Source organism: Diabrotica undecimpunctata, chromosome 8 (assembly GCF_040954645.1).
Source record: "Diabrotica undecimpunctata isolate CICGRU chromosome 8, icDiaUnde3, whole genome shotgun sequence".
Classification (NCBI taxonomy): Eukaryota; Metazoa; Arthropoda; class Insecta; order Coleoptera; family Chrysomelidae; genus Diabrotica; species Diabrotica undecimpunctata.
The window spans coordinates 47,808,678-47,823,313 of record NC_092810.1 but is presented as its reverse complement, the minus strand read 5'-3'; the positions used below and the strand labels follow the sequence as shown (position 1 = coordinate 47,823,313).

General features: G+C 31.8%; 3 protein-coding genes across 3 annotated transcripts in view; 2 read left to right on the top strand and 1 right to left on the bottom strand.

Annotated features, from left to right (window-relative positions):
- Positions 1–1,142: 1,142 nt before the first annotated feature.
- On the top strand, positions 1,143–2,336 carry LOC140448400 (uncharacterized). The gene is made up of 3 exons (XM_072541484.1): positions 1,143–1,327; positions 1,380–1,501; positions 2,055–2,336. The coding sequence occupies exons 1-3, from the start codon at positions 1,259–1,261 to the stop codon at positions 2,263–2,265; spliced, it is 402 nt and encodes a 133-aa protein (XP_072397585.1). The 5' UTR covers positions 1,143–1,258; the 3' UTR covers positions 2,266–2,336.
- A 2,311-nt stretch (positions 2,337–4,647) lies between these two features.
- Polr3F (RNA polymerase III subunit F) lies at positions 4,648–6,076 on the top strand. Its single transcript, XM_072541483.1, has 3 exons — positions 4,648–4,916; positions 4,969–5,215; positions 5,571–6,076. Exons 1-3 carry the CDS (start codon positions 4,738–4,740, stop codon positions 6,060–6,062), a joined length of 918 nt encoding a protein of 305 aa, XP_072397584.1. The 5' UTR covers positions 4,648–4,737; the 3' UTR covers positions 6,063–6,076.
- Positions 6,077–10,132: 4,056 nt separating this feature from the next.
- Wdr37 (WD repeat domain 37) overlaps positions 10,133–14,636 on the bottom strand; it is a 62,421-nt gene continuing 57,917 nt past the window's right edge. Inside the window, exon 9 of the mRNA XM_072540211.1 lies at positions 10,133–13,602. The gene's annotated coding sequence lies outside the window, so the exon portion shown is untranslated. The remainder of the gene's footprint in view (positions 13,603–14,636) is intronic.

Below are 14,636 nucleotides of genomic sequence, written 5' to 3'. Positions count from 1 at the left end.
TACCTCGCTATAGCATACTACGAAATTACAAAAAAAAAGCGGAGACGCCCCAGACGTTGGGTATTTAAAAGTTTAACATATGCGTTAAGTCGAGTTGTTTTGTTTTTGTATTCTGGCGATGTACATTTCCATAAACAAACACATTCTCGTAAACAATATATAAATTCTAATAAAAAGTCGTGGCTGAGAGTACGCATATCCATGATTAAAAACTGATCTTTTCACTTCAACGGTCGCTGAAAACTGCCGGTTTTGCTCACCAGTAGTGATACACGCGCGGTTTTAAATGACGAGCCAAGTAAAAAATAAAACAAACTGACGAGCCGCGAGCCAGGCTCGTAGGTATATAAAACCGCGGTATTGCAATGATACACTGACGAGCTTTACCGACGAGCCACAAAACCGCAGTTTTACTCGCCTGTCGATCATGGCCTTAACAGAATCTGCAATTCGCACTTTCTGTCCATCCGATTTTGTTCATGTGGCGCTTGAGTCGACAGTGTTTACGTCTAAAAATCTTCGACAGTTTGAGACCTGTTTGTTCGTGCCAGTGGTTACGTTTCATCGGTTCCACCCAGTCCGATATTTTTCTTTTGACTGCTTCTTGCTACGCCAACGAAAGGTTCTGGGCCTATGAATGTTTCTTTTGTCCCTCCCCTGACAAGTAGGTCCGCTTTTTCGTTCCCTTCAACCTTTCGTTATAGAAAGGTATGACTTACAACAGGCAATGAAAAGCACATTCACACACACAGAAAATGCACTCGGGCACCTATATTATATCATTTTACTATGCATCCAACACATGCCAGCTATCGCTCTTTGGAGACTTAACTGGTACGGTCTTAAGAAGATTTTACACCCTCAATAAAAAAATACACGAAAAGAAAATATAGCACAACAGACTGGTTTGCGCAAAACACGTTTGTTAGAAGTAAAAAATAACCCATTTTAATTCAATCTGTAGAAACATAGCCCCCGGTGAATTAATGACGGCCATGGTAGAAACCATCGAGTTAGAATCTAGTAGAAACTAATTTCCTTGGCTGGATAATTTATAAATGACTGAATAACGCTGAAAGATAGAGCTCAATAAAAAATAAAATAGAAGAAAAATATTTTGAGGTTAATATACCAGTATCTTTGTTTTGAGGTGTAATTTTATCTATGGTTTTGAGTAATTTTTATTTATAGATTTAAAAATCTTAAATAAATAATGAAAAGTGTAATAATTTTATAAATGCAAACTATTTAATCAATAATGGAAGTTGACGAGGAAATGCAAGAAATCGGACATACTTCTAAAAAAATAGAAAATATTTCAAAAAAGGTTTGAAATAACTTACAGAAAAAATCAAGTTTTTTATTTAAGTTTATTTTAGGAAGGCATACGGGAAGGTATATCTGCAGGTAGAGACAGTAATTTCCAAGAAAGCTTTGACAAAGGCTTCGAAGAAGGATTTAAAAATGGATTTCTTTTAGGACAATACAGAGGGATTTTAATGTAATTATTATTTCACTGAAATCCTTAATGTCCCAGTTAAATACACCAATTATGTTTTAAAGTCACATACATAAAAATACATTTTGATGTTAATATTGAGAGTAAAATAACTGACAAAATATTTATCAGGATAGTATCAAAGAATATAGACTCCTGTATCAAAGAATATAGACTCTTAAGCGTCTATATTCTTTGATAGTATCATGAGTTTTATCCTCATGATTTACAATGGAATTATTAAGGAGAGAATTTTACTATCATAATAATTGAGAGTTGCGAGTTGTTGTCTTTTTAAAGACAAATATGATTTTAAATTTAACTTAATACATACCTGGCGGGTATATATTCAGTTAAATTTAGATGAATTAACTAACCTCCAATAAAGTTTTATCAGGAATGTATCTCAAAAATATTAACAATATTAGAATTTTTTGTATAATTAAAAAAACAAGTTTGTTTAATTTATATTAATCTTAATTAAAGTTGTGATTAATTCCCTTTAAAGAAAGTACATTATTTTAAAAACAATATTCCTACATGTGCTTATTTTTAGGTCACAATCTAGGCAGACTAATGTTGAAGAAAAAGTACATCCTGTTTTAGAAAATATAAGTCTTGGTTCATGTGAGGTGTGTAAAAATAATGACATATCTAAAGATGAAGACAACATAGATAATATTATAGAAGTGCAAAGTAAAGCATTTAAGGATAATATTCAAATATTGAAAACATTTTATGGAGATATAACAAGAGGTGATAACTAAAATTATTTATAAAGACTAAATGCATTTTTATATTGTAATATATTAAATATAGATCTATTGTTGGTGTTTTATTCTTCTTCTTCTTCAAGGGCCATCTCCGCGGCAGAGGTCGGCAATCATCATAGCTATTCAGACTTTTGAGATAGCTGCTCTGAAAAGTTCATTTGATGTACATCTGTACCACTCTCTCAGGTTGCGCAGCCATGACATTCTACGCCTTCCTATGCTTCTCTTTCCTTGGATCTTTCCCTGCATAATCAGTTGGAGCAAGGTGTATTTCTCTCCACATGTAATATGTCCAAGATATTCTAATTTTCTTGTTTTTTATTGGTAATAGTCAAATTAGTACTAGTTATATTTGAAAAACATGTCTTTCAGCATCAGGTACTTTAATTTCTTAAAATTATAATAGGGCTTACAATAAGACTTCGGCCATCATAAGGTAAATTTTATACAAAACATTCCTTTCCAATTTTAAGTCTAGGCTTATTTTTATTTCTTTATTCATGATTCAGTGTAGTTGTATTGGTGATTGGTAAGTTCGGCAGTCTCATTTTCATTTGTAAATAATTGGGTAATAGGGTAATGCTGGATTGTATTCTAAACATGAGCAGCAGGGTGCAAGTGCACCCCCTGTCCAGAAAGAAAGTAGAGACTGTTTCTATCTACCAGTGGTGGGTGGAAACATAGATTTAAAATAATTTTTCATAAGTATATTCAATTAAAGTGAAGAATGAATTTGTTAATTTTTATTTTCATATTTTTTAAGCATTAATGAAGTTTATAGTCAGTTGTACTCGATAAAGTAATTAATTAGTAAAATTAGAAGTACTTTAATAATAAATAAAAAATTCCTCAATACTTACAATTTATTAACATAACTACTAAGGAAGGGTTTCAAAAGGGATACAAAAAAAAATAAGTAGTTTATTTTAACTGATTAAATAATATATTTATTTGAAAGGCTTTCTTCTGATGAACCAGTCATCATCATCAGTGGTGCTACAGCTCTAGTTGAGCCTTGACCTTCCCCAGTCTATTTCGCCAGTCGTTTCTGTTCATCGCCAACCGTTGCCAATTTGCCGCGCCGATTTTCCTTGCGTCCTCGTCCACACCGTCCCTCCATCTCAGTCGTGGTCTGCCTCTACTCCTATTTCCCACTGGGACCGATAGTAGAGTTGGTCTGGGTGGGTAATTTTCATTTGCTCTTGACACATGTCCAGCCCATCTAAGCCTACCTATTTTTATGAAGGATATTACATCTCTACCATTTACTATTTTTTTATACTTCTCGTACAATTCGAAATTATATCGCCTTCTCCAAATACCATTCTCACAGAATGCACCTATTATTCTTCTTAGTATCTTCCTTTCGAAGACGAGCAGAAGATTTGCGTCTGTTTTGAAGATGGTCCATGTTTCTGACCCATATGTCGGCACTGGTAGGATGAGTGTTCTATAAATTATTAGTTTGGTTTTCTGGCTTAAATTTCTGTTTTTTAGCTGCTTGCTTAGTCCAAAATAATCTGATGAACCAGTATTAACAACAAATTGTAAGTGATCCAGCCTTTTTCGATTTGAATGTGTTTACATATATCAGCCCACTCTTTAACACTTCCGAAAATTTTGTATTTCTTGAAGTACTCTATGTCCATGTTGTTTAAGCTCATAATCTAATACATAAACAGGTGAAAAATGTGGTTTATTGGCTTGTATAATTTTATATACCTCAGGTTTGGTTAGTGTTTGTTGAAAAGGAATACTTCTTTCCTGTAACCACTTTACCATAATATCCCTACAGCTAGCAGATCTCACATTTTTTCCATTTATTAGCACATTATGCTAGGATGCATTATCAACTACCAGGACCGAATTTTTGGGTAAGTTAGGTAAGAATAAGAATCAACTTCTCACCCACTTCATAAAATTAGTGGTCCATGTTGTCATGATAGGCGCAAAAAGTAATGGCTTACATTACTGTTATTATAATTAATTTTTAAAATTATAAACATGCACCTGATTTAAAAATTAACACGCCGTTTCGTACAAATTCAGTATCTCCTCTAGCATTAACCACAGGCACAGATACTGTGCATGAACAATAATCAGCCTTTTGCCTTAGAAATTCGTTTCTTTAAAGTTGTTCCAGTATAATCTGCCCAGTGATAAGGTGCAGTATGGCTACTGTGTATATATCTTTCATAGGTATAAAATAAATTATGGTTCTACCCTCAGACTCAGATCAAAATTGAATTATTAAGTAAACGCTATTACGTTTTAAAAAATCCCCCATTATAAAAGGTAGTTTTGAACACAAAAAATATTTTTTATGTGCCAAATAAAAATTCCACAGAGACCACTTATTAAAAATAGACGCGAAGTTTACTACGATAAACCGGTAATTTGAGGTTATGTATGTACATGTAAAGAATTTATTTAGATTATGAAAAGAAATTAGAAATTTATATCAAGATGAGCACTCAATCTTCACAGAATGGTAACGTTAGCGAAAGTACTGAAGCTGAAAATAGATTAATAGAATTAGCAAAATCTAATTCAGAAGGTATTTCAAATGACGACATAACAAAGCATATGCCTGATGTACCCCTTACAGAAATAACAACTATTATTAATAAATGTTTAAAAAATGGGTATGTGATATCAATAATACAAATTTTTTATTATATAAAAATATGTTTTTAGCACATTTGATTTGTTTAAAACCAAAGATAACCTCTTATACAAATACAAGGATCCATCTAAGAAAACAAATATTAAAGGAGCAGATAGTGAGGAGAAAGTAGTATATAAAATAATAGAAGAAGCAGGAAACAAGGGCATATGGATAAGAGATATCAGATTTAGTTCAAATTTAAATATGACACAGCTTAACAAAGTATTGAAAAGTTTAGAAACCAAGAAACTGATAAAAGCTGTAAAATCAGTGTCTGTAAGTAATTACACCATCTACAAACAAGTATATTTATAACTCTTTTTGTGTAATATCCAAGTAACTGTGAGTATAAGTATACTTATTTAATTTATTTATATATTATGCTACATATATTTACATGTAAAAATATAATTTTAAAAATTTTGTAGAATAACAGATAATGCCAGTACTTATATAAATAAATTAATAAATCAATTAAGTCATTCTTATAAGTGTAATTTAATGTTCACTGAAACCAAACATATTTAACCAGTTTTAAACCAAGCAAATAGCTAAATACATATTGTTTTAGATATAAGTTCTTAACTTATAATATATAAATAAAGATATATAAAACATGATTATTTTTTAGGCCAGTAAAAAGAAAGTTTATATGCTGTATGATTTAGAACCAGACAGGACAGTAACAGGAGGGGCTTGGTATCAAGATCAAGATTTTGAATCAGAATTTGTTGATGTGTTAAGCCAACAATGTCATAGGTTTTTAGTAGAAAAGTGGGAAGAAGCTAATAAAAAAGCTGGTGGTCCCCTTTTAGTAAGAAACAGAAGTTATGCCACAGCTAGCGATGTCCACAAATTTATTTCTGAACTGGGTATCAGTAAAGTTTCTCTAACAGTAGATGATATAGAAAGCATTTTGTATACAGTTGTCTTGGATAACAATGCTGAACGGATTCTAGCAGCAAATGGTTCTTACTTATATAAAGCTGTAAATAGGTTTTTGCCAACACCAGGGCTAGTGAAGATAACATGTGGGATGTGTCCTGTGGCTAATAGATGTGCAGATACAGGACTTATTAATCCTAAAGCCTGTAACTATTTTACAGAATGGTTGAATCAATAAATACACACATGTTTTATTTTCTTTTATTCCAACGCCCTCTCTAAAGACAGGATACAAAATCTTCATTGTATTCTCTGACTAATCATCCAATGCTAAGGTGTAGTACTATAGGCAACATCTTAGATAAACTCATCCTAAGTTTATGCTCTAATATGGAGGTGCTCATCTTGTTAAAAAAAATTATCCTCTAAGTACATTATTTTTGATTATATCTGTCAGAACGGGATGAACTGTGTCCTCTAATAATTCTGAATATGCTGCTCCATTCAAACTCTTTTGTAAAAAGAATGGACCAAAAATATGATCCCTATAAATTCCTATCCATACATTTAATTTCAGTGGGTGTTTAGTATGTGTTTCATTGAAAAGTCTAGGATTTTCATCAACCCACTAACAGCAATTGCGTCGATTTACAGTACTATTTAGAAAAAAAAGGAACATTCATCTGAAAAACAAATATGAAATGGCAATCTCACAAAACCATAGTCGCCTGGATAATCTTCATTTATTTTCTGTGTGTAAGTGTGTCACCAACAATAATCTTGAATAATGAGAGTGTCTATTTCTATTTGTTAATTTTGATTAAAAACATATAGTACAAGATCCCACTGCAGTGTCACTACATACATTAGAGACTGACCGATTAATCGGCTTCGGCCACCTTCAGCCAAAACAAAGCCGAAGGTGGAATAATAAAATGCTCTGTCAGTATACTATACTACTATACTATAGAAATGAAATAATCTCTGAACAATATGCTTCGGCGAGTCTTTGATAATTTAAATAATATTTACACCCTATTTTATACCCTTAACTAAAACGTTTTACAAACTTTCAGGTCAGGTAGTAGGTAGGATTTTAACAATAGGCCAAGATGTTTCAAAGATCATCATTTGAATATTTCTCACGTAGTAAAATTCTGATAATAATAATTTTATTGTATTTGTTAAAACTCACGATTACTGGTGTTTTGACTAGATACCTAAATGGCAAAACATCGACCATTGACTATGAATGTTATTTATTTTTATTATCGCTTCTATTACCAAATAATGTATAAATGTTTGACTTTTTTATCTCATAATTTCATATTTTTGTTTACCACTATCAGGTAATAAAAATATAATGCACATTATTTAAATTTTTAACATATAATAGGTATATTTTTAGTCACCTTCGGCTTCGGCCGAAGGTATCCTACAGGCCGAACATCGGCTTCGGCCAAAAAAATCACATTCGGTCGGTCTCTAACGTACATAACATAGTTAATCAAATTCACATTTTTACATACATTTAAAATTAGGAGAATATATTGATAATAGTTTGATAGTCAAAAAGTGACCCCAAATATATTAATAATTCATAAGTACTAACTAAATAACACATTTTTCGAGTATTTTACCTTAACATAAAGAAACTACTCAAATCCCCTAGGTAGATCTCAGCCATCCTAGTAAGCTGCTTTACACTGCAGTGAAATATATCGCAGTAAGCACTTAAGGAATTATAATGTTGCACATGAGAAATAAAGGAGAATTTAACATAAGATTAGTTCTAGCTTGTGTATTTCTGAACGTAATCGAATTTCTCACTGGATAAGATGGAACGTTAAAATTTATTTGTCGAAGAATATCAGAGCAGTCAATGAGATTATGTACTAGCTTGTATTATGATGATATAAGCAAAGAATATAGACGCATATAGAAGGACATTTCAAATGGGTGATTTTGTTACAGTTATTATACTTCAAAATACTCCTTAAGAGGGTGACTGCATAAACTTAAACTGTGGCCTTCGGCTTCAAACCATCATGAAAGATGTAGTTAGGGGAAAGTGGGAAAGGAATACGAACGGAGCTATTTATTTAACTTATGCATCCAGCTTAATCAAATTTCGATGCCGTTGATTTGCTGTTTTTTTTTGTTTTTTTTCACAATAAAATCTGTATTTTTATTATATTAAATTGTTAAATTTTTAATTTTAAAACTTAAAAAGGTATGAAATTTACAATATTCAAAGTATGTATTTATTTTTTTTATTATGTGTAAATAAAATTTTATAACTTTGAATTAGAAATAGGTTTGTTCCAACACTACAAAAAACCGTCACATGACTTTTTATTATAACCGTTTTCCTGCCCAAAAATTTAAGAAACATTTTAAAAAATTTTCAAAATATATTCAACCAAAAATTTCATGTTCTCTGAAATAGAAATTTTCCATTTCGCCGAAATTTTCAAACTTGCATTTTATCCATAATCTTTTAATAACAAAAAAACATTCTTGAATTATTTTTGAAATATTTAACAGTAACTTTTAATAAACGGTCTAATGTAAAAGTTTTTACATTGTGTGGGTACTATTTAATCTTTTTTTAAAGTAACAACTACTAGTAAAACATACTTTTCACAATGAGTAAATATTGGTGAAATTATTACAATACAGTCTTAAATTGATTTGTACTTAACTGAAAATAAACTGATGACATTAATTAAAATAAATTTTGTGTATAAATTTAAGACATTTACTAAAATATAATCTTCATAACTGATTTTTTTATTCATATATAATGAATAAATAAATTATTGGTTTCAAAAATGAAGCCAAATGTTAACTAGTATTTAATTACTACATAGTATATTCAACTAAATAATATTCTTTTCATTATATATATTGAACCTAGATACTACCGTCATTTGTTAAAATAAATGTTACAGAGATATTGAGAAACAAAAAAGTAAAATAAAAATATATGAGAAATTATAAACGTTTTAAAGGTACGATCTGAGAACTATCTCCTTCGTAACTCCTCCCTCTATGACATTCATCTTTACTGTCGTTCAGTCTGTAGAACAGAGATCACAACCAGCCTTCTGTGTTAAGGTCTTGATTTTGCCTCTTTAGACGGGTCCTGATGGTTTCTTCAAGTTCTTTCTCGGGGACGCAGGTGAGGACCATGGGGCGCTTGGGCATATCATTTGGATCAATTATATTTAAGTTTGCTCCCTCCCACAGGCCCCCAATAGTCTTCACCACTTCAGTCGTCCATTTTTTTGTATACTCGTTAATACAGTTCACCCACAGGGTCCCTTCGCTAAACGATGTTTTATGGAACTGCAGAAGTTCATTTTGACCTCCGATAGGAGCCTCATCAAGTGCTTGCTTCAGTTTGTTAATGATCAAATTTGCTTGAGCCCGATCTAGTTGAGTATCAGGATGGTGTCTGTGTGCTACCACCATTCTGAATACTTTTGTCACGGTGCTTTATGACCTAGTCTGTTCGTTAGAGCCCCTTGGTTTCTTAGCAGCTCTGTTACGAGGGAGGTGATGCTATTCTCCCGAAATCTCTTTTAACCTCGCGTGTTGCTGATTTGGTTTTTTTGGGATTTGCTATGGTCCATGTTCCAGCAGCCATTTTTGTCTTTTTTCTTATCTTCCTTTGTTGAGTTCTAGAGAGGCGTTATTTGAGACTTACTTATTTATTTTTTTAATTTAAAAATCCGAAATTAGACTTCAAAATTTCGAATTTTTAAATTGTAAAAAATAATTCTTAGGTGTATGTGCTAAAAAGCAATTCTAGCGTACTAACATGATCAGGAATTGCTTTTTGATCGAAAAACCTTACAAATTTTTTGGGCTTTCTCTCCCGGTGATTGACTTTTAATTAATTTTATTTCTAGTTTATAAGAAGAGTTTTAATTATATTATTTGTAAATTTGTACATATTTAAATTAAAAATTTGAATCATAATATTTTTTCTAAAAAGATTCATTAAGTTCAGTTAAAATAATAATTATTTTCTTCAAAAAATTTTATAAAACGCAAAAATTTAATTCTACGACCACGCGGTATCTTCTTCTTCCTCTTTATAAGCAATTCTGCTTGTTCATTGGTGGATGCAAGTCTATTTTAGATCCGTACATTTTTATTAATTTGGGATTTTAGAACAAATATCTGACAACCTTGATTTGAAAACCAGTCTGTTTAAGGATATTTAACAATTTTTTATATCGCTAAATCCACTTTGGAGGAAGTATAAGAAAAGAACAAAATGCATTATATTGCTTTTAAAACTTTTATTTTTCATAAACGTATTTATGAATACAAAACCAAAAATAAATAGCGTTAGTATTAAAATTAAGTTTTTATATAACCTACCTAAACTTTTAAAAGTATCACACTCTAGTTAATAAAACTAGATTAACCGAAAATGGGAATACAAGATGAATAGGCAATATTAAGTAAATATATAAAATAGATGCAGGGATAGGGACTGACAGTCAGCCACATTATTCATGACGTCACGCCGTCGTCTCTTGTTTTGGTCTTAATTATAATCGAAATAGAATTTTTTACGTATAAGTAAAAACATGTATCACGATACCTGCATCAGGTTAACGACTAAGAAGAAGAAAAACATGTATTTCTGTTTTGTTTTTGATTAATTGTCATATTTGTATATTATTCATAGTAAGTAATAGTAAAATAAAAAATAATCTTAAACTCCCTTTAACGGATAAGAAATAGCTTACGTAATTCGATCGGTCTTTAATTAAGAAAACCTCAAAAAATGTCGACGTGGCGTCATACAAATGTGGCGATTTAAATGAACAATCTATTTTTGTGCAATGGAACCTCGGATAACTGTCGGTAAAGCTCCAATAGATTGCAAAGTTATTCAGTGTAACTTTAAACGGTGAGAAAAACTAAATGTTTCGGGAATATCTACACATCCAATGAAAAGATTATCTAATCTTTTCTTTTCATCGAAAAGTATGTTTTAGGATGTGTTGATTTTTTTATGGCACTAATAGTAGTAGATGAATCTCAAAATGGTTTTAGATCAAGTTTTAAATGGGCCACGGTTCACCGGATCCGTAATTTCAGATCAGACCAATACAAATCATAGTAGTACGAGATCCTATATACAATATTATTACGTTCATAACGTAGTTAATCAAACTCACATTTTTACATAAATATAAGAATACGAGAAGACATTGATAACAGATTGCCAGTCAAAAGACGGCCGCAAATAGTTTCAATACACTTAATGGTAATTCATCTTTTTTTTTTTAACAAATTAAAACTATTTTTTTTAAATGATGATATAAGTTTTGTTTTCTTTAATCATCAGTCTGGCTATATAATAAAATAAACTGCTTTTAAACAATTTTAAATCACTAGAAAAATTAATTAAAAAGAATTTAGTTGATGGAATAAACAAAGACATACATATTGGCGGAGTGAATTTTTGTGAACCATGTATACAGGGGAAGTTTTCAAGGTTACCTTTTTCAACCAGGACAAAAAGTAATAGAATTTTAGAAATAATACATTCTGACGTCTGCGGGCCAATCAGTCCACAAACAATTGATGGTTGTAAGTATTTTGTCACTTTTATAGATGGTTTTTCAAATTTTACTATGCTTTTTTTAATTAAAAATAAAAGTGAGGTTTTCAGTAAATTTAAGGAATATTTGAGGTTTGTAGAAGCAAAATTTAATTCAAAGGTTTCTAAATTAAGATGTGATAATGGGGGTGAATATGTTTCAAATGAATATAGAGAGTTTTGTAAAGAAAATGGCATTCTATTAGATTATACAGTACCATACACACCTCAACAAAATGGTAAGGCAGAGAGGATGAACCGTACTTTGGTGGAAAGAGCTAGATGCATTATGAATGCTTCAATGGTTCCTAAGTCTTTTTGGGGAGAAGCTATAAGGGCATCATGTTATGTGATAAATAGGTCACCTTCGGAAAGCCTGGATGGAGACGTTACACCAGCTGAAATATGGAACAACAAAAAACCAGATGTTAGAAATTTAAAAGTTTTTGGAAGTACTTGTTATGCTCACATTCCTGACGAATTGAGGAGTAAGTTTGATGATAAGGCAGGAAAATGTGTAATGTTGGGCTATGCACCTACAGGTTATAGGTTGTGGAATACAACTAAAAACAAAATAATTATTGCCAGGGATGTAAGGTTTAATGAAAATGAATTTTATTTTAAAGGATTGGCAACACTAGATGAAGGCAGAGATAGATAGGATTTATGTTAAGAGATGGGAATTTGAATTTGTACTTTGTAGTAATCTAATATAATCGGTGGAAATAAAACTTAAATATGAAAGCAGTTTATTTTATTATATAGTCAGACTGATGATTAAAGAAAACAAAAATAAGGTTGCCTAAGAAAAAATGATTGCAAGTTAAAGAAGACCAAGAGGGGTTTTCAGCTGTTAAAAACGCGAGGTATCAAAGATAAAGTAAAAGAGAACTTGACATGGCTAGTGTCAGTTGTGTGAGTTTTTAAAGCATGCTTCGGCGTCGATAGATAGTGTTAATAACACCTATTCATATTATCACTTGTCCAAACTAACAATATATAGGACTTTCATCCTACCAGTGCTGACATATGGGTCAGAAACATGGACCATCTCCAAAACACACAAAAATCGTCTGCTCGTCTTCGAAAGGAAGATACTACACAGAATAATGGGCGTAATATGCGAGAATGGTATTTGGAGAAGGCGATATAATTTCTAATTGTACGAGATTAGAAAGAAATAGTTAATGGTAGAGGTCTAATATATTTCATAAAAATTGGTAGGCTTAGATGGGCTAAACATTTGTCAAGATCAAATGAAAATTACTTACCCAGATAAACCTTATTAGCGATACCAGTAGGAAATAGGAGTAGAGGTAGACCAAGACTGAGATGGAGGGATGGTGTGAACGAGGATGCGAGAAAAACTGGCGCAGCCAACTGGCAACGGTTGGAGATGAATAGAAACGACTGGCGAAATAGACTGGGGAAGGTCGAGTCTCAACTAGGGCTGTAGCACCACGGATAATGATGATGATTGTCACTTGTCAAAACAGTGTCGTTGCGCGCTAACTGTATTTTACTTTATCTTTGATACCTCGCGTTTTTAACGGCAACCTGAGCAGCGAATTTTTTTTGAGCCTGAGCGAAATAAAATTTTTGTTCAAAAATTAATTACCATTAATTATTTAATGGTAAATGGAATTAAAACTATTTTCGGTCACTTTTTTATTAGCAACCTGTTATCAATGTATTTTCCTATTCTTAAATTTATGTAAAAATGTGAGTTTGATTAACTAAGTTATCGTAGTGATCTTTCAGTGGGATTTTGGATTATAGGTAAAGAGATATGTATCAGACGTGTATCATATAGACAAAACATTTTAAATGCGCAGCATAAACTTTTTTTCTAAAGTGCACTCTCCTCAATAGAAGTTAGCTACTACAAGCTACAATTTATCGGGCTATAGAACAAAGGGCTCCTATTGGCTTGGTGAGGTCTTCTCCAGTGACAAGACCACTTTAACCGTTTCTCAGGTCAGCTGACCAGTTCCTTTTGAGTCTCCTATTAGTATTGTTACGAACATGCATTCAGCGTGGCCCGTGTAACGGTTCCATCTCAACGCAAAGCGACTAGAAAATTCCAGGTATCTCGAGTGCGAGAGAGAATAATAACCGGTCACGTAGGCGAATTAGAGGTGGGAATGTTCTAGAAAGAAAATGGGCATAGCATTAGTAATTAAGGTAGGGAAAAATTAAATATTAGCATTAAAAATAAAAACGGTAATAAAATAAATAACGGATATAATGTTAATACAAAAACCAGGGAGCATGAAATCAACGTTAACACCAATAATGGAGAAGAAGAATACAGTAATAAGGAAATACATCTTAACAAGACAAATCATATAGGAATAGCGACATGGAATGTGACATCTCTGACCGGCAAGGAAATAAAAGCTACGGAAGAAATGGAAAAAATGAAGGTACAAATAATGGGAATAAGCGAGACAAAAAAGATAGGGAAAGGACATATCAATATCAATGAGAAATATAGTCTATATTATTCCGGAGTACCACAGGGTCACAGAGCAAAAGAAGGAGTCGGTATAATAGTGAATAAAAGAATAGAATCAAGAATAATAAACTACGAAGCAGTATCATCTAGAATAATCACAGCCCAAATAGAACTAAAAGACAAAATAGGATTAATACAAATATACGGACCAACAGAAGGTAATGAAGAAGAGATAATGATAGAATTCTACAACGAACTCCAAAACGCATTAGACAAATTAAGAGAGACAAGAGAAAAAATAATAATCTTAGGCGATTGGAATTCAAGAGTAGGTAAGGATATTAACAGGGGATTTAGATGCATTGGATAATATGGGGAAGAAACATTAAATAGAAATGGAATTAATATACTGGAATTTTGCCAAACCAATGACCTGATAATAGGAAACACATTCAGTGAACAAACCATTAACGACAAATATACATTTGTGGCTGAAGAGAGAAATGCGAAAAGCTTAATCGACTATATAGTCTATACGAGAAACCTAGAACGAAATATAACAAACATCTTAACGGAAAAGGAACCCGAACTGTCTACACAACACAGGATGGTCACTGCAAAACTGAAGGATGAAAAAATTGAGGAAGTGGAAAGAAAAGAGTACAAGAAAGTAAATGTAAACAAACTAAAGATAAAAAGTGTGCGAGCATTTTACACGGAGGAAA